This window comes from Heliangelus exortis, chromosome 28 (genome assembly GCF_036169615.1).
Source record: "Heliangelus exortis chromosome 28, bHelExo1.hap1, whole genome shotgun sequence".
In the NCBI taxonomy this organism is placed as follows: domain Eukaryota; kingdom Metazoa; phylum Chordata; class Aves; order Apodiformes; family Trochilidae; genus Heliangelus; species Heliangelus exortis.
This window is the reverse complement of record NC_092449.1, coordinates 5,174,175-5,199,052: the sequence shown is the minus strand read 5'-3', so window position 1 is coordinate 5,199,052 and position 24,878 is coordinate 5,174,175. Positions and strand designations below refer to the sequence as shown.

General features: G+C 40.7%; 1 protein-coding gene across 4 annotated transcripts in view; it reads right to left on the bottom strand.

Annotated features, from left to right (window-relative positions):
• Positions 1–24,878, bottom strand: part of KDM4B (lysine demethylase 4B) — an 83,066-nt gene that overhangs the window by 38,379 nt on the left and 19,809 nt on the right. For all 4 annotated transcript variants that reach the window (XM_071728067.1, XM_071728063.1, XM_071728064.1 and 1 more), the window contains exons 6-8: positions 11,113–11,162; positions 9,402–9,505; positions 4,852–4,989 (exon numbers count right to left, since the gene is read on the bottom strand). In XM_071728067.1, the coding sequence (XP_071584168.1) occupies positions 4,852–4,989; positions 9,402–9,505; positions 11,113–11,162 (292 nt within the window). The remainder of the gene's footprint in view (positions 1–4,851; positions 4,990–9,401; positions 9,506–11,112; positions 11,163–24,878) is intronic.

Here is a 24,878-nt window from a genome sequence, read left to right as displayed (position 1 = left end):
TCAAAGTATCTTCTGGAGTAGTAAGAAAGTTAAAGGCCACCATGACTTCAGGAAGAACACTTTACTGGCACACTTGGGTTGAAAAGTGTTGTTTAGTCAAATACTCAGCTATTTAGACCCTCTGTTGATAGCTGCATCCAAGAGTTTCCAGAAGCAAATCAAAACAGCTCCCTGCTGGAACTTGTGTAGCAAAAGAAAAAAATAACCCAACTGAAAATTATCATCCACTGCCTTTCATTCCCCAGGGCTTCAACAACCAAACAGGAAAAAGAAAATACCCAAACCATATGACAAAGAGTTAAATGGAGGAAAAATGACCAAAGAACTCCAGCTACAAAGGAAAATATTTCTCACTGATTTTCTTGACTCAGCCTATGCAGGCAAACATTAACTATAGCACATACAAGTAAAACCATCCCTACTCAGCTTTATTATTTAATCAGTAATGGGAAGGTCTAAAACAATATTCAGATAACAGCTCACCCCTGAAATATTGTGCCAGTACCTCCAACATAAGGAAAAACCTTTTAAACTCATTTTTTCTGCATCTTTCTGTGCACACTGTGACTGATACTCATGTTAGTTAAATAGGACTGCATCTTCAAAAAAAGCATTTTCTGCCAGAGTCTGATCTCCCCGTGCAGAATGGCAAAGACTGAAATCAATTCCCATCACAGCTTTGGAAAGACCTAGTGACAGCCCAGCAGGATTATCTATGGGAGTCCCAAGAATAGCTGAAGGTCTCCCTCCCACCCACAGGTAAGTGACTGACAGATGTGCTGTTCAACCACAGCTTTTCACACAGATGAGGTAGAACAGTAAAGCTGTGGTTGCCCTCAAAGTCACCTTGAGTGGAAAGAAGTCAGCTGCAACACAAGGTTCCTTGAGGACAGATGGAGACATTTACATTGACTATAAATGGGCTAACAGTTAAAAAGCTGTTAATTCTTACACTTCTGGGCACAATGTCCAGCTGTAGGGAAGCCATCATTTTCCCAGTGGTACACAACCATAAAACTGAAGACATGAAGTAAAGGAAACTGTTATACCCTTCCTCTGAACCCAAGGAGATTAGTATTTGCTAAGAACAAAGAGGTATCAGTCCTGAAGGTCTACCCACATCACAAGAGTTGACATGAATTTTGTCTGTCCCATGGCAGCACTCAGGCAGTATTAGAGCAGCCCTCAGACCACAGAAGCAAGTACCTGCTGTAATTAAAAAGCTGCAACAAGAGCAGGGCAAACTTGAAGAGAGAAACCAAAGAACTTTGCAGGATTTTTGTGGTAAGGCATGTGCCAAAACCCACCAGCTCCCAGACTGTCCAACTGAGCCTGGGATATGCTAAACAGATCCCAGAGACATCTGATAAAGACAAAGATATGTTTGTGCATTGGCTCTTTGATAAGTTAATAAAGTTTTGGTCAGTATGTTCTAACAGTAAGAGGCTACTTCTCAGCAATGGTTACAGCTTCCATCTTAAGACACAAACCCCAGCATCACACCCTAGTTGCCATTACACCCTTCTAATTCCTCCACATCAACTTGTGAGCAGTTCTGAAAGAACCTTAAAGCCTCTCACAAGTTTCTCAAAAAGCTTTAAACCAAACAGGACAGGTAGTTCATTCTCTTGGGTACTCACCAAAGCAATTTCCACTTGAATTTTTTAAGCATCCATTCATCCTGGTTCTAAGTTCACACAGACACAAACATATTTACCCACTCCTGGTTGCCTACAAAACTGTGCCACTATTTCTGGTTTGTTCAGTGCTGATGCTTGTTCTAAAGCCAGAGCAGAACCAGTGTCTCAGAAGCTGATCTTTAAACTTCAGCCTGGCTATGATGTATTTTTACAGCCTTGTCAGGTTCTGCTGTGGTTAGCAGAACATCTCCTCCATCTGGCAGGCAATTAGCACGGCTCTGTCTGTGTTTCTCCAAGGTGCACTCTCCCTTCCTCCTGTGCAAGCTCCCTCTAACACAGGGCCAGTGACAAACGTTGCTTCCCATAAAGCAGAATACAAATTTCATCCCCAGGACAATGCCCAGGAGAACATTACAAGTGGCTTTGAACCTTACCTTGTCACCAGTCTCACAAGTACTGAGAGGACAAGACAGCTGCATTGCTAATCCAAGGAAAGGAGAATCCCCTCCCAAGCAGCTGGTTTCAGTGTAGAATGGACCTGCAGAGTGCTGCCAGTTGAATGTTTCCAAGAACTTTAAAAATGAGTACATGGTCTTTCCATGGGAAGAGGGAAAAAAACCTGCTCTGATGTGGGCAAGGATAATCTAATTGTTCCTGGGAGCATAAATATCAATATAGCCATTTTTTTTAAACTTCATAAACCTGCAGTAGTTAACCCAAAACCACACACTCCAGGATGTGTCTCCCCACAAATCCTCTCTCCACAAACCTGAAGGCAGCTCGAGTGTACACACTCAGCTGAGATTTCATTAAGTCCCTGTTTGACTGAAAATGAGATTTAAACAAACCTTTTGCCCTTCCAGTGTAACAGCATCCATACCTCACCTGGAACCCCATAGCAAGGTAGCCAAGGGTTAATTAACATGTGTGCTGTGCCTGGTTTAGGCAATATTAAATAGAAATCTCTGAACAGACAAGTGTCACTGAGTGCAATGGAAATAAATTGGGCATCTCCTTCCACACTTCAACTTTCTCTCCCTAGATTTGCTCAGAGCTCTCTCTGCTGCTTGTTCAGTAATTTCACGCTACGCTGCTTAACAATGTAAGCATGGAGGCTCAATCTCAAACTGCACTTCCCAAATGTCACTTATTTGTGAACACATGGCTGAACCCAAAATTGCTTTTAATATTAGAGTGGTGCCTGCTGGCACTGCTGTAGTTAAGGGTCTGACAGAATTTCCATGATAAACCCCATTTTCTGGGGTGTAATACCATGACCATTTGCTACAGATAAACCTGGTATACAAGGTCACAGCAGACAAACACCATTTTTAACATTTTCAAACCAAGTCTGCTTCTCTATTTTAGAGTTTAAGGCACTTCCCATTGACTTGAGGCCACACTGACTCTGAGCTGACAGTTCCAGGTTTTTCACACCATCCCCTTAGCTCCAGAACAAATTCCAACATAGAGCTCTCACTCCACATGGCTCTGCCACAGGGTCTCATCTACAGCCCCCAGGGGACATGAAGAGATTCCAAACACCAAGGTGGGGGTCATGACTGAACACTGCTGGGAGACAGAGGGGACAAATATGGAGTTTTTCAGCACAAGTTTTTTCTTCTAGCCACTAGCACTGTAGTTTCAAAAATGAAATAATAAAATGTTTGTTTTGGCAAAGGAGATATCTCAGATATCAAATTTGTTGGTTAACAGTGGAGTCCTAGAAACTATGGTCTGAATATTACTGGAAAAATAAACCAGGCACTTCACCTTCCAGGAACCTGACCAGCTGAGCTTGCTTTCCACAGGAGGAGCTTCTCAGATGCCAATTACTGTGCCAATGGATGGTCAAAGACTGCTTGCCTGCAGTTACTGAAGGAAGATATGGAATACCAAAAAGGGGGGGGGGGAAAGCAGGAAAAAAGGTCCTGTGGGGTGACAGCCATCTTCCTTTTCTAGTTGGGTTAATGATGTTCACTTGAAAAGGAAAACCAGAAAGAAACAGTATAGGTTTTTTCTGTGATTCTGCAAGATCCCTTGAAGCCTGCAGTGGCAGAAGCAGCACTGGCCTCCAGAAGCAAAAATGTGTGATTCACCTTAGTCACAAAGCAGCCACTCAGGCTGATTAACACACATCATTGATTTGTACTGAATATAATTCTGTGAAGGAAGTTTCAGTTTGGCTCAAATATGTCTGAAGGCATTACAGCAGAAAGAAAAAAAAGAAAAAAAAAGTGGTGGAGCATTAAAAAAAGGGCACTGACAAGGGCCTCAGGATCCCAAAGCTAAGAGAATGATGCCATTCAGTAATCATCTCCCTTTTGCTACTCACAGAATATAAATCTTTGTGAAGGAAAAATGGACATCACTGCATTGTTCCAGACTGAAACACAGATGTACTTGCAACCTCTTTTGAGCAGAGCTGGGTTTGCCCAGAACAAAGCACTAAGATACATTACAAAAGTTAGAGTCAAGCTGAGTTGACAAAAGAAAAATAAGTGAAGGATATATCATGAATGATCTGCTAGAAAGAAAACTAAGTCTGCCTTTCTAGAAACATCTAAGGTAATTTTCAAATGCTACCCCACTGTAATCCTCCTTTTCCCAAGGACTTTGTGGAACCAAGCCCCAGTTTTAAAATTCATGGACCCTAATGAATCAGATATGCTGAACAGCTCTACTTCCCACCTAGAAACAAGAGAATGCTGCCAGAAGAAAGAAAACATGCAAGGAATCTGCCCTAATGAGAAGGTACCACATAAAGTCATTTCAGCATGACTCTCTTCTTCAAACTTAACTGAGTGCATAGATTAGAGAAATTCAGATATTTTTTGGATCTTATTACCATCATTTTATTAAAGCTTACAAGCATTTCCCACTTATTCCTTTCCCTTCAGTGTGTACCTAATGAATTGTACTCAGTTACATCAGTCACCTTACTCCCTGTGAAATGCAGTTTGGATGCATCAAAAAACTAATGCTAGCATAACTATTCTCAAAACAACCTTGTCACAAGGTGCATGAAAGATCCAGAATTGGAGAAAGGTCATGACTATGCCCTCAAAATGACACAAATGATCCCCAGGCACAAACCAGCACCGTGGCACAATGTAAGAACACATTGCATGTTCCATTTTGTTCTAAAGGGAACTCCTGTATATCACGAGCTAGAGAGGTTTTAAAGGACCCCCCACCCCAAGACACCTACCTGGGTTGCCATTTTTCCATAGTCAATCCATCTCAAAGTGGCAAAGTTGGTAGACTCAGCACAGTTGAAGCCGTGGTTGAAGCCCGCGTGGTAACCGTAAGGAAACGTTATCATGAACTCACCAGCTTCCTGGGTGATCTGAAAAACAAAAAAAACAAAAGGAAGAGAGATCCCACAGATCAGTTGACATAGCAGCTGGAGAACAGAGACCTATGAAAAAAAAATTCACTGGCTAAATTTCTCCCTTTCAGCTGGAGGGCAGAACAGTCATTGCCAACTCTTGGCTAAAGCTCAAACTGTTTCTTGTTAACTGCAGAAATCCTGAAGTATTTCTGGTAAGGAAAAGACAGGACAATCACAAGATCTGAACCACTTAAACTCACAGGCTCCAGCTACAAAAAGGGTGCAGAGTTCCAAAACATCAATAAATCTTTAGATCATGACCACTTCAGCTCATGCTAAGTCTAAATCTACACTCCCAGCATGCCAGTGGAGTCCAGAAAACTGAATTTCCTTCCTCCCAGGGTTGGGGGGAAGCAGGGAGAATGTGCTCTCTGTACTGCAGGCTCCTACTGAAGCACATGCTACCTCTCACTGTATTTATTTCCCCACTCCCATTTATCAATCTGACTCCTGTTTGTTCACCCTAAAAATCACTGCTTGCCATTTGTCTATTTAAGTGCAATTAGAACAGCAACAAGCATTATGGATGTTATTAATAAAGGTGTAAAATTCTGCAGGTTACAGCTGTAATCAGAAGCCATTTGATTTGTGATGCTCTAGAAAATCCCCTTTTTTAATCTTCTGCAGAAAAGACACCGAGGAAAAAAGCAATTTAATTGTTAGAGCATAGCCCAGATCAGGAGAGCAGCCCACAGGGATCCAACGTGCTTGGAGCAATCCCTCCAGCCCAGCACCTCCCTTCTACAGAGTAGGAAAGAGGCAAAATTTGACCTTCCCTGTCTTTCCAAGCCAGAAGTGCTGACAGACCCCTCCTAGCAGCCACATGCCAAGCAACTCCATTTGGATCCCTTCCCATCAGCAGCAAGTCACCACCAGTAGTTCAGAGCCTACAGAGACTTCAAAGAACTTCTAAACACAAAGATGGGTCCAAATAGAAAATGTAAATAGACAGAAGTTAAAACATTTAAACATTTATCCACTTGGATGGACAGAATTGGCTGAATTTAAAAAAAAATTAAAAAAAATAAAATAAAAAAAATAAAAATAATAAAAAAAAAATAAAATAAAAAAATAAAATAAAAAAAATAAAAAATAAAAAAATAAAATAAAATAAAAAAAAATATAAAAAATAAAATAAATAAATAAAAAAAAAAAAGAATAAAACCTGGTATGATAAAAAAAGCAGCTTCTGCAGTATTTCTGGATGAGAAGGGCTGAAGTCCAGCCTGTGCCCAGCTCCTTGGAGCATCCTCCCATCCAGCCCCCTCCATAAATCAGAGAAGTAGATTGCTAATTCCAGAAGACAGAAAGATTATGTTTCTGTCATGAAATCTACATCCTGGTGTCTTCATTTGAAGCCCAGGGTGTGTGTCCTCCATGTCACTGCTGTCAACATTATCCCCACAATAAATTAGAAAGCACTCAAAATGATGGATAGGCCATGCAGAAAAGTAATAACTATTGAAGGAAAGCCAGCACAAACTGCCACTCTTAGAGAAAGCCCTAAATTTACTGACTTCTGCAAGCTCTTGAGGAATAAATGGAGAAATCAATAGGAGATTACAGAAATACACATTTTTAATTATTAAAAAGCCCTAGTATTGATCTGCTTTTTTCCAGCAGTAAATACCATTATAGAGATTTATAAATGCGTGCCTATTCACTCCATTGAAATCTGCCAAGAACTGAGATGAAGGGATCCTATCTCTCTTTCTAAAAAAAAAAAAAAAAAAAAGGCACATGCTCACTGTTTATGAATAATAGTGATCCTCCAAAAGCTACTATTTCATGCCAGGAGGTATTCACATACAGGCTGTTTAGACTGAAGAGATCTCCTCCTCCTTTTTACATTTCAAAAGATCCTTCCAGTGAGTGCCATAGAGAAGAGAGAAGCTATCATAAAAAACACTCTCTGTAAATCAGGATTAGGAATTATCTTTAATTATCATATTAATAATTCCCCTTCATTAAAAAAAAAAAAGCTTGGTTTTGACAGTGATATTGTCCTCTATGTGCACAATGGTCTATTTTTTTAGGGAGACAAAAAAAAAAAATTCAGATTCTTAGCATGAAGTTTTCTGCATTTCCTCAGGACAAAGGAGACACCAGCACTCAAGCTGCAAAAAATATTCATGTCACAAATCAAAAGATTCATAGTAGGAGCCTAGCTTAGCAGCTAAAGACTTTTCACCAAGCAATAAATTACAAACTCTCTTATTTAAACCCCTTTGGATCCCATCCCCATCATCACACAGCTCAGTAAAGCTGACTTGGAATAAGCTTGGCCAGAAAGTTTTTCTCTACTGCTTTTTTACAAACTCTTTTCCTTGGTTATTGATCAGAAATCACTTAATATGTAATTACTACTCAATGCCACTTCCCTCAGAGTGATGGAAAACCAAACACACAACAATCTATTATTCTAGAGAAAAACATGCCTAGCTACAACATTCAAACATTTGAAGTCCTGCAAGAATTTCCTTCACTTTCTGACCCTGTCAGACCTGAGAGCACTGCCCCAGCATGCTGCCTGAATGAAAGGGCTGAAATTAATTCTGCTTCCTCTCCTCCATTCTGCAGGCTGACTGCATGTCACAAGAGGATGGCATGGCAAAATTCACTTACAATAGCTAGTGTGCACCACAGGGCTCTTTTTTCAATGATTATTTTCATCTGCTTCTTTAGCTATGCAGGGCACACTTCATAGGCTCTGTTCAGCCAATTATTGTACCACTTAGGGCTTCTGGTTAGAACAACATCATAAGGAAAACACCACAAGAAGTAGCAAGACAGAGGGTTCAGCTGAAGCAGAAAGCAGCTTAAGAAGAAATCCTTAAACTTTACAGTTTAGGGCAATAAACAGATATGGTCAAATTTTTCAGAAGCTTGCATGCACTACAGATTCCATATTCTTTTCTGGAAATATAGTCAGGACAGAGAATGCCTTTTATGCTCTATCAAAAGAGATTTCTCAGAGGGGCACCTATACATTCAACTCAGATGCTTCCCATATTCTGAGCCACATATCCACTTCCCTGAAATCTGTCAAGTGAAAATCCTCACCAAAAAATTCAGCCCCCGCCATGTGATATTTTTATCATTATTTTCCACCGTGTGTAGCAGGCACTCATGTTTTCCACTTGGGAGTTAGGTTCCACAGGTAGAATTATACAAGAGAAATGGTTTGTTACTCTCAATGAACCATTTAATAATCAACCATCTTGTGCAAACTGGGCCAAGCCTGGCCACTGAGGTTGAACCACAAGCACCACATCACTTGGTTTGAGTCTCCCCTGCACTGACAGCAAACTCATCTGACAAGCCAGGTGATCACACTTCAAATTTCATTCATCACAGCCTTCCACTAAGAAAAATGAAACAGTCTCTGGAGCAGTAAATTGAATGAATTCATAGGTTTTATGCTATAAAAGAGCTGAGATCTGACTTCCAACTCAACCACCAGCCTCAAACTGGTGGGATGCTTTGTCCTGGGTGGATTGACTCTAGCAAACCCACACTCAAGAAAAACTCAGGAGTTCTGCCTTAGAAAAAGATGGCCCTAATATATATATCAACAGCTGATGATGCAAAGGGGATGAGGAAGGATTAAATGAGTTTGAATCAGGCATTCTTTGAGGCTTCCCACTGGAGTTAGGAGTGCTGGTAGCTCTAACTCAAGTCCATCCCCACACCCAAAGGTTGTCCTTGGCCACCCTGCAGGACAGACCCTGTGTGCTGCTTCCACACAGCAGCAGTTGTTTGACTGATTCTGCACAGATCCTAAATCCATGGTAAGCACACTTGGCTGAGGAGATTTACTTCTTGCCAGAAGACTTTAAGAGTAAGCATATTAAAATGATCACACCAAATAAACATGACCCCTCATTTCAAATAACAGGACTTAAGAGATTTGTGGCTCCTCACTTGGCTTAGTGTAGAACAAATGCTTACACAGAGAACCAGCACATCTAATTCTGGGGTTTGGTTCAGGAGAAAAGAAAAGGAAGCCTGTGTGCTCCAAAATCACCAAAGAGTTATGCTGCCTTATTGATAAGCCCACATCATCTGCATTACAGTCTGCCCCCCTCTACCTGGAGAAGCTCCCTAATTGACAAAGTTAGTTCTAGTGAAAGCTTTTATGGAGAGAAGCACTTCACAGAGGGTGGCTCAGCCAAACCACAAATCCTCATTTACAGGCAGCCACCTGCTTTAAACTGATAGGATACATTTAGCATAATAATGCACTTAGAAATTAAGCAAATGGCTCCCCAGTGGCTTGCAATGAATTGCATCCTTAAAAAGAGGGGTGCTGGGCTTTGTGCACCTCCCCAACTTGCCAGGGCCTTCAAGGGATCCTTTGCACATACCCTGTCAAAAGGGATCCCATATTTCTTCAAGATTGAGGGAGAAATGAGGGTCATCTTGTGCCGGAGGAAAGCATCACATCCCTGAGAGCTTCCTGGAAAAAATCCTGTGGAGACAAGAAAGAGGAATATGACTGCAGGAATATTATATCCCATCATCATTTAAACAGAAACCAGGTGACAAAATAAAAACCTGCCTGGATGCTTTCTGTAGATCAAATAATAAACATAGAACTGAAGATATCAGTCATTAGCACATCATCTCTCATTGCTTGAAATATCATGTACATTTTCTGGTAAAAACTTGCATGTCGAGGCACATAGCCCTAAATTCCATTCAGGCTGAGAGTTAACAAGGTCTCTGTGTTCTGGGAACAAGCATCCTAGCCAAAACCTCAATAGAGCCCTTGGAAATTAAGAAGCAGAACCTGTTTGTGTCAAGTTTGGGCCAATATCCCAAATCCTGAAGTACCCTTTGGCTGAATAGAGGTAAGGAAAATGAAACCATCATGGATCACCCACTGCAGACACTGGTGTCCTTTTTATACCTTCTCTGGGGGGCAGCTATGCTATTCCAGGGGAACTAATCTATTCTAGCTCTAAGACACATACCAAGCTATTAAAACAAATCACAAATAATTGAACACCAAAATCATGGCACAAACTGAACCAACCCTTTGATGTCAGCACTTCCCTCCCAGAAATGCCAGCTAAACCAGTTTAACATAATTTTCTCCAAGACCCCATGTTCCACTCCAAGTGGGTGACTCAGTAACAAATTGTGTGTTTATAGGGATTTAAAAACATCACCGTTTAGGAAAAAAAAGTAAAATAAACCAATCTTTGAAACAAAACTAACTGATGAGCCATAATGCTCAAGGAGTTTCAGAATGCAAGGAGTTTCAGAAACTGAGAAGGATTATTGGATTCCAGGTTTTCTTATATTTTTGTACTAAAAGCATTTCAATTAAAATTATGACTGTCTGCTACCCAGTCTGCCCTCCTTCTCTGCAGTTTCTCTTTTTAATGCACAGTTTAAGTGGCTCTCATTAAAGCTACTAATAAAGAAGCACATTTTAAGTGATTAGCACCAATAACATGGCAACACATTAGCATTCTCTCCCTGGGCTCCACAGCTCTCCCAGGGAGCCCATTTGCAGCTCAGCTATTCATTTTCCATATTAATTGCACACTCATTTCTCCACAGTGAACTTCTTCCTTGTACAGACCACTGATGCACAGGACAGGGAGAATGCCCAGGCAGTAACACTGCTTCACTGCAGTTCCAAAACATTACCCATCCCCCTTCCAAAAGGTGCAAAGCAAAACTAAAATAAAGATGAGATTATTGGTCATTTGCTTCTGGTTTATACATTGCAAACATCCATGGGTCTCACAGACTGGTCACCAGTAAAAAAGCTACAAAAAACCCAAGACATAATATCATTTATATCAGACTTTGGTGTGGTATTTCAGGTTCTACACAACACAGGTCGTTCTGGATTTAACTTTTTAATCAATGAGAAAGTAACTTTTATAAAACCTGGCAAATGATTCAACTGTAGCATTGAAATGCAACCTTTCTGAGCAGCAAATTCCAATATTGTTTGTATTTAAGGATCATAGCTCTCAGGGTAGGATTCCAGGAATATATCCATGGGAATTTACCTGGGAATATGTTGGTTTTCCAAGCAGAGGATGAAGCAAATCTTACCTTTTGCCAGGCGTTCCAGTCTCTTGCCATGTTCAGGAGGTATGGCATACCTAGGAGAGAGTTAACAGAAAAAGGGAGAAAAAAAGAAAAAAAAAAAAAAAGGTTAATATCATATTAAGATCTGAAAACACTGAAAGAAAAAGGCAGCTACAAACAATCATGGCACTGACTTGCAGCACTGCACCCTTAACAATTCATGTCTGGAAATACAACCAAAATTTTAAGTAAGTATCAGTGACAGATAATTATTATACATGGAAGAAAGCCAATAGAAGTCCTTAGACATGTTCTATGATGTGTTCTTTTCCTGCATTTTTTTTTGTTTTTAAACAACAGAGGACTTCACAGGGAGAATGAAGAAGGCAGAGTGATGATACAGCATGGGGAAAAAAATTAGTATAGGAAACAGGAGGTATGTTTTCTGCTTTATATATGCAGTATAAAACATGAGGCTGAGCTAGATTAGCATGCAAGTAATTTTGGATGGGCTGAGAAGGTGTGAAGAAGGATCTCTGTGCATATATAGATACACATACAAACACATATGTATAACTTGGTGCACAGCTACACCAAACTGAGATAATTTTTTCCAAAGAAAATTGTGGAAATCCTTTTGGGTTTATTTAAAAATTAAAAATACAATTTAAAAAATAAAATGTCTACCAACTTAGGCAACAAAGTTATTAGAAACAACTTGAAAAAAATTGGAAAAAAAAGCCACTAGTAGTTGCAGAAATTGTGTGATGGTTAATAATAATAATAGCAATAATAGTAATAATAATAGTATTCGTTTTTTTTTAAACAGTCATAATCAGGAGACTTCAAAAGGTTGGTTTTCTTCACCAAAAGCTTTTAGCTACCTTGCTGATTTGAAGTTACAGAACCTCAAGATTCACCGAAGCAAAAAAATCACGAGGTGAAAATTCTATGTGTTCAGGTTATAACAAATAACTGAATACCATGTTAAATACGTTTAACATGATGACACAAATAACAGAGTCACTGGAATTTTGTAAATTACTGTTTCCATACTGCATCAAATCAGATATAGTTCTCATAGCAGTTTTATGTAATGGAGGATCTTGAAAATTTATGTTTGTGACAATGACATTTATTGCCTGCTGCAACTTTTCTTCAATGTGAATAGTAAAAAATGCATTATTTTTGTTATTTCCAACAAAGTTGTCAAAAAAAAACCAACAACAAAAAAGCTGAAAGCAGGATATTTTAAGCAGGCAACTGCAGGAGCTCAACAGGTAAACAGAATTCCTCTCCCTGTGATGGGATCTCTCCAAACACCTGATCTGAGGGGACTTTCACCCAGCCCACTTGCCCAGCTTCTTAACTTAGAAGTTTAAAGTTTATCTGCAATGTCAGGAGAATGAAATAGAAGTCATATCCCATATTGCTGTTGTACAAAATCAAAATTCACCTATTGTGATCTGGCAGGTTAGAAAAGATAAAGGACAGAAGTCATACGGAGGATGCTTCAAGATTTAGACATTAAGCTGATTTAAACTGATGGCTGAAAAATAAATAACTAAGGGAAAACACAATGTAGCACCTAATCTTTGACAGTGCCTTAAAATTGCATAATTATCAAACAATTCAATTTAATTTGTCTGGGACAAAGCTGGGAGCTTTGTAAAACCAAAGACCATTCATCACTTACATAAATGTGATAAAACTAATCCTGATCCAAAGCTCCTTTGTAGGATTAATGTCCCTTAAAACAGGGAAATGAGACATTCCATTCCTTCTGGGAAAAACACTGAAGGATTGGGAAAGAACTGATTTCTGGCTAAAAGGCTGCCAATGATTAATGTAATATCCCCAGCCTACAATGCAGCCTTCACTTAATTAGTGTCTGTAATTGGGAGTTGTAAAGATAAGATTAATTGAATCTTGAGGATGTTAAAAGTTTAATACATTGGAACATGGTTATTGTGTTATCTGGAACAGCAGACTGCAAAAAGCCAAACAGCTTGAGAGAAGGGGCTATGGAGAGACCGAAAAAAAAAGGACTCACTTGGATAGAAACCAGTTTATTTAAAAAAAAAAAAAAAGATTTCCATTTTATTAAAAAAAAAAAAAAAAAATCTGAAAAAAACCCTATATGTAACAATATACAAATCAGAATACTCTAGTACAGAACAGGTTCTTGGCAATTGCTGACTCCAATTATAGAAATTAACTGCTTTGTTTGGGCCAGTCTTTCAGGAGGCAAGGAGGACCCTTCTACATTTATTCTTAGGAATTCACAAAATTAACAGCAGATGAGAATTGAAAGTAGGTCAGATCCTAGTTTTAAGTTACACTCACAAATCTGACTGATTGCCATGAAGATAGGTAATAAAGACATTGAGCTGCTCTTTCAAAGCAGCAGAAGCAGCAGAAGGCTTCTGCAAGTGTGGCACAGGCTGAGCTTGTAGCTCAATCTAGACATGAAATGATTGATTACAAGGTAGAATAACAATGGGGGTGACAGGGAAAGATTAGAAATTGCTGCAATCAAAGGAGTTCTGATACTGAGCACATCAGCATCCCCTGAGGGCTGGCTTTTGTGTACGAGCTGATGGTACCACCCTCCTGCTTTCACTGTGAAAAATGGCCAGGGATTTGTTGGGGAGAAAAATCCTTGAGAGAGAGACCTGACAAAATACTGTCATGCACTAAGATTTGTTACCCACAGCTCGAATCAAGAGCAAAACATCCTGGGTTACAGAGACAACAGCAAAATACCTTTAATTTCAGAGATAACCCGACATGATTATGCATGCATCAAATAATCTCCTTTTCTATATGCAGGACTTTTAATACCTTTAAGATGTTGGAGTATTTTTTTCAGCAGGGTTACTTTGCTAAACAATAATAAAAGACCACCCCTGCCCTACCACAATTTTGAAGGAAACCCCATCAGAAGTCATGCCAAGCTGCTTCCCTTCTGTGCTCCATTCAGATCATAAAAGATGCATGATGCATCATTCAGATGCATAAAAGCATTCCACAATAGAAGAAAAAAAACAACCAACTCAGAACAAAGCAAAATACCACTTTTATCTCAAGGTATCCACCAAAGACCTCAAATTGGGCTGTGTGAAGACAACCAGACTGAGAAGTGCCCAATGCTTCACCCCAGAGATGGAAGCAGTGTTGGAGCATCCCTCTGCCCAGGGAAGGCTGAACTGGGCAGGGCAGCTCATCCAGCCTTGAGCAGGCACTTTTGAACCACAGCAAAAAGGCAGCAAGGTTTTCCTTTTGCCCCAAACAACCTCAACTAAAGAGAAGTGGTGGTGGCAGTGTAAATATGTTAACAGTCCTTAAGAACCATCTTTTTACAGACTGTTTCTGCTTCAGAGAAAATCACAGCCAACTGGAAACGCAACAGTGCCAAAAACGTTGACCTTGAGCCACTGCTTTCAGTGCAAAATCTGTCCTTTCTGGTTCAAACTGGTTCCCCAAGAAAAGGAAAAGTCTTGGTGAATAGTGCTAACCCAGCAACTGTTTAAAGATCTATCAAACTTCAAAGAAACTGGGAAAAAAAACCCAAGAGCCTAGTGCCTATAGCATGGTACTTCCAAGAGTCAGCCTTACAGCAGTTGACCAGGACACAGGGCCAAGCTAAAGCTGAAAACCTGCCACTCAGCAAATTGTAGGATTACAGCATGAATACTGTCCTGCTGCTTTGCCAGGGAACACAGGATTTTCAAAACAGGGGGGAAAAAATGAAAAATCTCGGGTTAAAAAGAAAAAAAAAAAAGTTACAGCTATGTGGCTCAAATGTCACCTTACCCCAAAGTCAACAATTTGACAGCAATACACTGATCCTTTCAAATTACCTTTTCCCACTCTTCCAACCAACCCAAGAGCAGCTTCCTAGCAATGGTTTAAGTACCATTTCTACTAACAGAGAGTTTGCTGTTCTACCTGAAAGGCCTTCACCTTCCCAACTTGTTTCATCAAACCCAGTCCCAGCATTTCTGATCTTCTGCTTCCTTAGTATCCTTCCAACTCATTCTGACTGTAATTACCAGGCATCAGGGTCAGGTTTTTGCACCAAGGCTACAAATGCCTTAGATATTAACTTTTATACTGTGGTTGTTTGCTTTTTTTGAACAGAAGTTTAAGTGGACAGTCCTCTTTTTATCCTTACCACAATAGAGAGAGATCCTTTCTATTTGCCGTAAAGAATGTCATTAATAGTGTAATTTTCTTGGTGTTTTGTTTATTCCCCTGGAATGGCTTGATGGATGCAGATAATTATCAGACTATAAAAGCCAGCAAATGTGCTATTTTCTATCGCTCTAAATCATCAAACAAATAAAGTGTGAAACAGCATTTTTGAATACAATTTTCCCCTCTAATGGCTTAGAATTATTATCAGGAACAACGGAAATAAATAAGCAAAATGTCTTGTGAGTTAAGTATTAAATGGAAGTGTCAGGAAAAAAAAAGCAGGCAGACCATCCTAGGATACAGGGATCAGTTTGGATGCCTGGATGAGATGACATCATGGGGAATTCACTATGGCAGCCACAGTTTCCAGCATCAGGTGCTCTTCAGGGACTTTCCAGCCTCGCTCAGATTCTCTCCTCTCTGATGCTTCTTCAAAGGGGGTGCAATTCAATTCGCTCCTTCTTGGCTACCAAAAGCTATTAAAGCTATTTATCCCTAACAAAGCCAATCCTCCCTTGGTTTCTCTCCATTTAAGAGCTGTTTTCACCTGAAGCTATCACTAGCTTGAGCAGAGGAGCAGGCCACCCTGTCCCTTAGGTTCAGCCTCCTCCTGAAGCTTCCATGATCTTTTCTTGCAGCAGTTGTTAGACATCACACAGGTTTTGATACTTAGAACACCTCTCATCCCCACCTCAGCCTCTCCTTGCACCAATAAAGAGCAATTAAGCAGTTATTAGATTACTAAATCTCCCACACCCACTCTCTACCAAAGCTTGGGCATCATGGGCAGGAGGAGGTTCAACCACAAAGCTTTGGAAATATCACTTCAGTCCGATTCATGTGAGAAGGTAAGGAAGTTAATTTCACAGTGTCTGCACAAGGTCTGACCAAAGAGGCCCCACACACTTTAGCATGCTATAATTACTGAAATAAGGAACAGAAACAAAAGAGACCAGCACACTGAAAATGCCTAAGACCCATGTGTCAAGCTGGGGGTTAGTTATCTGCCTTCAAAGCAGACTTAGGTGTGCCAAAAATATTGACCCTTTGCAGATTCAAATGCCAACCTACTCAAGAGCCATGACACGAGGAATAAAAAGCTACTCTTTCCATCTTTGCATAAACTGAACCCTGACCTCCAACATCTTTAGCCCCCGTGACAGCAGCAATGCCTGCAAAGAACACCCCTCAGTCTATCAAGAATATTTATCACCCAATGGAAGCCATTAAGAACTATCACTACACACAGAGTAGTCCCTCATTTACAAAGTTCACATCCTGCTTCATAAGCTTCTTTTTGCTACAAGGTGAACTATTTACAACACTACATCTCCCAGCAGTGTTAGAGTGAAGCTCAGAGCAACAAAAGTATTTTTTCCACACTAATTTAAAGCTCCCTTGTAGCCTGCATGGAAAAAAAAAAAGGGGGGGGGGAAGGGGAGCTGGGGTTAGCATTTGCACCAGGAGAATGGATGATTGCTCCTTCACCAATAGCACCAACATCTCCCTCCCTTTCTTGGTCACTTCTCTCACCTTTATGCTCCCCCATGTTTAACCTCCCTTCATCTCTCCCCCCCTCCAGTTTGTTAAAAGAAATCAACTCCCTTTCCTCTACTCATCAGTATCTAATGCTTCCCAACTATAAATTTACTCAGAGTATCCCATTTCCCATCTCAAGAACAAGGTTTGGAGAGGAAAATCTTGGGCTTCCCTTGCCTGTTCCCTTTTGCTGCAGCTCTTTTACATCAGGAATGCAAACACATGCTCTGGAGATAAGATCCTCCTTCCTAGGAAAGGACCTTTATCGAGTGCCTGCAGTTTTATCTTTAATGGATCATTTTACAGGACAATAGATGATGGAATTCAGTATCTTTAACCAGCAGTGTCAATGATTTCAAATAATGACATTTTTATTGAAATACACATAGGGAAGAAGATAAACACAGAGGCTGGAGAGTATCTGCTCAAAAAGCCATAATAAGGAGTAAATAGGTAATGACAGAACAAGATTACAAGCACACAAACACACCAAATCACCATCTTCTGAGGCTGGGAGAAAAATCAGCTCTGCAGACAGCTGCTCAAATGCAGCCCTTTGGGAACTGAAACAGGAAGCAAACCAGGACAAAACCTGCCCAGAAAGGGCCTGGGTAATAGCAAGCATTTTCCACACTTACACCACGGAGCCCATTTCACTCAGTAAAATCTCTTTTCCATGCACATAGCTGCCTAATTATCGAGCCCATTTCCAAGCACAATATGGAGAAATGACAGGCAATTTTCCTGCTACCAGAAGAGTAAGCAAGATGAGAAACTTCTTCTTTCATTTAAGATACTAAAGTTTGTGCAATTGCCAACTCACAATCTGTTTTCTAGCAACAATGGGCAAAGTATCTCAGGTCACTGGGGCTGGGATCAAATCTGGAGGGACTGACTGCTGGAAGATGAGTCAAGCCTAACTTGGGCCCACCACATCCTGCTCAAGAAAGGCTCTTAACCCTTAAAGCTGCCATGAGCTGGAAGTACTGTTCAAGAGGTATTAGTTTCAAGAAGTGACATTACAAAGAAGTTTTTTCAAATCCTGGGTTTAAAGCAATAAGAATTTTCAAGAGGTACACCTGAACTCCTAACTCCAAGATTTGGGCAACACAGCTGAGCACTTGGCTACTTCCACTTCCACTAGCCCAAAACTCAATGAATACCAAAAGGAGATTTTTCCAGAACTCCAAAGCAATTTTTAAATGCTATTTTAAAACAGAATTTAATATGAACAACCATCTGCTCTTGGAAAGGCTATCAGTGTACCAGTCCAGTAAGCTTCACAGCAACAAATGCCAGGCACAAAGCACAAAATTACAAATCACACTGGAGTAACTCTCCTTCCACACATACAAAATAACCCCATGTTCTGCTTCTGCATGCAGTGAATGAGCATTATGAAGGGGGGTATTTTACTAAAAAAAGGTGTTTGGGGAAAAACATTATGAAGTCATTTACTCACTCGGTTTGGCCAAGAAGATAATTGGTATACAATTCAACAGAGATGAATGACTACAATATTCATCCCCTTGCCATTCTCCATTCTGTGTTTTGAAGAACCTGTTCACATCTGATTTATTTCCCCAAACTGGTAATCAGATTATTAATTATAGCTGGATTTTGTAGTGGATAATGCACAAGTATAAAGAAAAACAAAGATTATGCTTCAAAGACCTTACATTCTGAAAAAAGCCTTCAGTTCAACTCAAGAAGTAAGTAGAAAAAAGGTAACCAGAGGAGATCACAGATGTTTCTATCTTGTACCAACTGGCCCATAAGAGGCAGTTTACTGGGCACAGGCACACAATCCTGCTCCCTGCTCTTGGAAAAAAAAAAAAAAAAAGAGTAATTGCCTAGAGCAGAACAAACGAAATCTGCTCACTAGCAAGGAAAGATACCTTTGGATTAGGAAACCCCTTGAGCTTGAGGTGCATCATTTTTACACTCAGTCCTTTTTGAGGGGAAAAAAAAAAAACCAAGGAAACATTAGAAAGGTTTGATGCTCCTTATCCATCAAGCTGCTCTGTTTCAAACCACAACTTCTACTTTGAAGCTATCTTATGTTCTTCAGCATCAAAGCTGGAAGTGTTAGAGCCAAGATTAGATCAAGATCAGCGACTTTACAGGCTGTAAAAAGTTTCCTTTATTTCTTCTACTTGATCTCATTTGTCACATTGTTGGGCCAGTTAGAAACAAGGTGCAGAGAAACCCAGCATATGACTGCTTAGAGACCATTAACTAGTTAACAGTCATCCAGCTCTGGAGGACACAGACTGCTCTTTAAGTACTGTCATTACTATAGGCTTCTGTTATTTTAAACTACACTTGTACTGCACTTGGCATCACCACACTGTTAATTTTCTCTGCTGAGTAAAGAAAAAAAAAAAAAAAATCCTCGCTGATTTCTGCCAACGTGTTAACAAAATGTGAATAAAGACAAAGCTCTGCAGTATCACTGTTGGTTCCTTCTGGTCTTTGCAACCCTGGCTTTCAGTGCCATGCTAAGGCAGAATTTGCAAACTCATTCTCCCACAGGGCCCAAGTCAGATAAAGCTGAAAGAGTTCCATGAAGCATGGAAGAGCTTCTCCCTCCCATCTTCTCTCAGTGGCAGAGGGCACTGTTCAAAAGCCTCAGTTATTAAAACCAATCTGTGATCCTGTCAGCCTTCCACAGATCTTCATTTCAAATCAGGCCTGAGCTTGAAGCAGACACTTTGAAAACACAAGAACGAGTTGCATCAAGAGCCTTCTTGGATCAAAGAAGTGCTTCTCGTGGTCCAGCCTGGGATTACTGAGCTGTGATGAATTATCAGTGCTGGCAGAAAGAGCATTAAACACTGCCAGGGGAGTGGGAGCCCACTTGAAGACACTGCTGTAAAAATGAGATCACAGAACAGCATTACCCAGCTTTGGAGATGATGATGGAAGGATATGAACCGTAGACTTGGCTAGGTTAGGTACAACTTGCAGATGAACTCCCATCTCTGAGAGTTTATCATCTCAAACTAAACAGGCCCAGTAAAGATGGACATAAAACACAGAGACTGAAAATTAAAATGGCAGCAAAGTACATCCCAGCACCACAGCTTTGGCAGGGGATTTAGAGAAGAATTACAAACTGAAAGAGGACTTCAGAGTGGGAAGGACATACACAGAGCTGAATGAAACCATCTCATCCACTCTCTTACAGAGCAACAGTCCCTCCTCAGACAACTTCAGGAGTTGATCTTTATGGCCAGGGGTCTGGCTTGGTCTTCATGGCATTTTCTCTTAGATTGAGATAATGGTGTATGAAAAAGGGCATCACATGAGTCCTACCTCTCCAGGATACCACATCTCCTCTGCATCAGAGAAGCTACCTTCTATTAACCTGCCTAGAACAGCATAATAAAACATAACAAAATTCTAAATCTATTAAAAAGAAAAATCTCCCCTATTGCAATTGCAGGCACCTGACTGGAAAGATAATCCATGTAACACAAGTGAGAGCTCATAACTCTTCATACTGTTTGGTTTGATGACTTAACCACATGAAACCCACTCCAGTTGCCTCAGATTCAGTCTCTGTGCAACACACCAAGCCCTGGATGTTTAAAGCATCAGTGTTTCAAGTCAGCTACCACTGTTCCCTTTCTATTGAGATTTGCATCATCCTTCACCCACAGCACCACCTCCAGGACAAAGAGTGCTGGGGGAAGGCTGGGTTGGATATTAGCAATATAGTGGGACTTGTATTGATTAACTAATGACTGCAGTATATGAAGCTTGAAAGGCTGTATTAATACCTGACTGCTGCACTGCTCTCATTTATCAGTGAATTACAGGGGGATGCAACTCTGCATCTCAATACATCACTCCTTGGGTGAAGCTCAGAGCAAATCAACATGCACACAGGTTCTCAATGCAGAAAGCCTGTTCCAAAGCAGCTTTCACCTAACAGTTTTGGAAGAGGAAGGAGAGTGAAAAGCTGTTCTGCCTGGCCATACTTTATCTCACTTTCCTTTTAGCTCTTTTAATGAATATCACTGTTCCTTCCTCTACCCCTTTTATCAACAGAAAAGGGTCTTGCTTTGCCAAATCTGACTGAGAGCAAATGGTGTTGGCAGTTAATCTATAAATCAACCATCACCATAAATTCTACTCTTTCTCCATCCCAAACTGCAGAGCTGTAAAACAGATTGCATGGGATAGCAGAGACAGGAAAGAAATCTGTGAGCTGCAAGGAGTCCATCATGGCCAAATGGTCTTCCCTTGCCCCTCCTCTCCCCCCCCCCCACTCAACAAGCCTATAAATCTCTGCTGTCAGGAGCAGAACACAAGCCACAGGTGTGTGCACACATTTAAAAGCAAGGCAACCCCACACTTCCCATGGAAAGCTTGGGGATAGAGAGAGGAATGGCTGCAGAATCTTCTTCTGAATTCCCTAGTGCCAAGAAATGGGAAAAGTAAAACTTGTTGAAAAAAATTCTCTGTATGGAGCAAAGTGGAAAGGCATAATGTAATAAAATCAGAGTCCAAGTTCCCCAAGTGCAAAACACATATGTCATTCCAACTAATCTAGCTTTAAGAAACTCACAGGATCTCCAGGGGGCAAAGGTTACTGAGATCCCAATAATCAAGACTTATAATCACATCTGATCAATTCAGCAATTCAACCACCTGGTGCAATGGCCCCCTAAGGGAATGCAATAGTTAGAAGGCAATAAATGAGGCAAGGGACAAGTGCCCTTCCCCCCTGCTGCCTCGCAATTCAGCATCAAACATTAAACCCAGCTGCTCTAAATGAGATTACATCAAGCTCCCAACAAACTGCAACACATGTGAGAGTGTGTTAGAGCAGAGAGATGGTGCAGAGTTCCACCTGGGGGAAACAGGGATAAAGACCCCATCCTGCAGTGAGCATGGGGAAGGAGAGATACAGGAGGAGTTAAGCTCCATGGCCACATTAGGTTATTTCTTTCCCCAAACCAGTTTACCAGGGATTAAGATTTTCTGTCCTGGGTGGAGGGTAGGGCAGCAGTTCTGACTAAGACAGCTGCAATGCTCCCTAAATCAACAATGGAAAATAAAATCAGCAGTGAGATCCTCAGCACTTTGTATCTGCAGCTGCTTCAGTATATGCTTTTAGCCAAGAAAAAAAGAGGGCTCCTTTCACAACTGCCTCCCAGGGGAGCAATCATGTCTGTCTTTAAATCTCCCCATTGATGGGGGCATCAGTTACAGATACTACAAATTTATTAAGTGGTAGATGTAACAAGCAAGTCCTCCCCTGGACTTGTTTTCCTCAATGGACTTACCCTCCACTGGGAAGCACACCAGACACCTGGAGCAAAGAAATGAGAAATTCAAAAATATTGTAACAAAGTTTTGAGGTAACTCTCTGCTGTCAAGCAAGCAGTCTTAAGACATTTACAAGACAGAATTCCTGAAGTGGCTTTTAAAATGTAATTGTATCTGTGGCCAGTGCTTTTAACTAATCATATTATTTTAAAGTTCCTTTGGTAATTTGTCCTTAATTCCACATAAAGTGCTGTTCTGGCATAAAGCACTCTTGGTGATATCAAAGTCAAACAGATTAGGCATGATCCACTTTCAGCAAGGGACTGTTTTGGAGAGGAGACCATAGAACTTAAAAGCTAAAGCTGGCTTCTTATTTTAATTAAAGGGGATTAAACATCCATCATGATAAGGAACAGGGACATTTTATAAAAATCAATTACCATCCTCAGTGTCACTCTGGTTTAACACCTGCAGTTTCTGAGAGAAAGAACACAGTATCACACCCCATCAGTACTTACAGAGAGTATATTACACAGTGCTGCTATACAGCAAGATCAGTCACAAAATATCTGAGAAAAATAACCTTATTACTCAGGCAGGTGTTACACTGTTGACAAAACAAGACAGAGACATTACACCTTCAAAGTGTATTCATCAAATTCACATTATGGAGATTTAAAGTTTCCTTCAGCACTTCCCTAACAGAGGAAGCCCTCAAGGTAGGCACAGCACATATTTATAGAGATGAAACCAAGGGCTGGTGGAGTATCACAGCAGTTAAAAATACACTTTTGAAAATGCAAGGGCTGAGATGTACACATTCCTCAATAAAATGCCATAATAAGCATGAAGTATGAGGCTTGGCATTCAATTTTGTTGCTGCTGTCATTATAAAAATCACTCTTCTGTTAGCATCGTTTGACAATATGTTCTATTTTAGATCTCTGCATATGAATGTGTAAGGTAATTATACATAATATGTATAATTGATACAGTAAAAATTCCTACCACAAGACATTCAATATGGGGCTGCAAAATGAACTACATTGAAACTTTTGAAAAAACTGAAGACTATAAAAGGGTTGTAATTAAACTGCTAATGGGAGGTGGAGATTTTATTGTCACTTGAGAAACAAGCAAAAGACAATCTGGCAGCTCCCTGCCTGAGAAGCTGAACATGAAGCCACCCAACAGCTCCAAATCCGTGGGGAGTTTGATGGGAAGAGCCCACACCTTCCATGCTGCCTTTTCAGTCTGCCACACTCTTCTTCCAGTTTTACAGAATGACCCCAACAGAGACCCAGATACACACCTGAGGAACAGCACTTCAGAAAAGAGGATCAGCTCTGAGATGGGGCAAGTGGTGTGGGTATTTCAGCAGCAACCACCATAATGGCTGAGGACAGATCAGTGCTTGTCCTTGGTACAAGATAAGAGTTTGAGAAATAAATGCATTGCCACCTACAGGCACTGATAAATCATTTAATGAGACTGGCAGCAGGAAAAAGCTGTCTTTGTTACCCCCTTTCCTCTCCCTCATCACTGGATGACCCTTTTCTTGCTCAGGTAATTGGCCTAGGGATGAACAATTTTCTAACCTGCCTCCCCAGTGACACAACTGTGTGTAGAAAACTCCTGTTGCTGCAGCCTGTTTGACTCTGCTTATGGAAAAGAAATGGTACAGGAAAGTGCTGGCAGCAGGACTTCTCTGCAGTGACACAGACACACATTAATCAAAGGGTCCTGATGACCAAGCAGACACTCATTAGGTTGTACAAAGAAACCCCCTTCAACTGCTGAACCATAGACATTGATTTGAACTCTAACCCCAGCAGTCCCTAAAGCACCTCTTTTGTAAGAGGCACAACCCAAAATTTTTAAGGCAGAAAGACCCATACAAAATCATACTGCAGTAAGCATCCTCCTGATCAGTGGGACAGAGTCCTGCCTCAGCTTTTTTGTCCATCTAGCTGACTTCCAATGGTCTAAACATACCCAGAAATCCTTGGGAAGGTACTTCACCTCTTTCACAGCAAGGAAACAAAAATTTCTTGCAGAATTCACTTAAATGAGGTCTGAGAGGCAACCTCAATGGGCTCAATTTCCTTCTCCCCTTACGTTCATAAGGAAACAAGAGCTGGTGGCTTCTCACTGCTCCTAAGCACAACCCTGCAAAGCAGGGGTTTAGTTGCACAGCCTGGATTAAAGTATCTTATGATAATTTGAGAGACATGAAGAGTTGTGGGTTTTAACAGAGAAGTTTGAGGGAGAATATATACAGAACCAATACACAGAGTCCTTGGCTTCACTATGTAAGTGCCTCTTGACAGGCAAACAATAACTCTGCCTCTTAATCTAGAGCACAACCCCAGACTGGTAGAGTCTGTAACTCCACACTCCTGCTGTTCCCTCAGGTGCTTCTAAGATGATCACCATCAGAGTCAAAGAGTCTATAAAAAGGATGAAGAGAGCTGGGAAATTTCCACCGAGGCAGTGCCAGAAAAACAGAACTAACGTTTTAGCCATCTTTGAGTAAAGCCAGGCTGCACCACTGGAATTATCTCAGAGAAGTCCAAGAGCTCCCCCAGCTGAGCTCTGGGATGACTGCAATCACAAACAGAAGATGGGCAAATGCTCAGGTGCCTGGAAAGTCCTAGGTCTGCTCAAAGGGATATTCAGATTTACTGCTCAGAATCCAAGGCTTGTTCACAGAAGGGCTTGAGAACTCATTAACAGCAGCTGTCATAGTGAAGAACAAGAAAGAAATGATT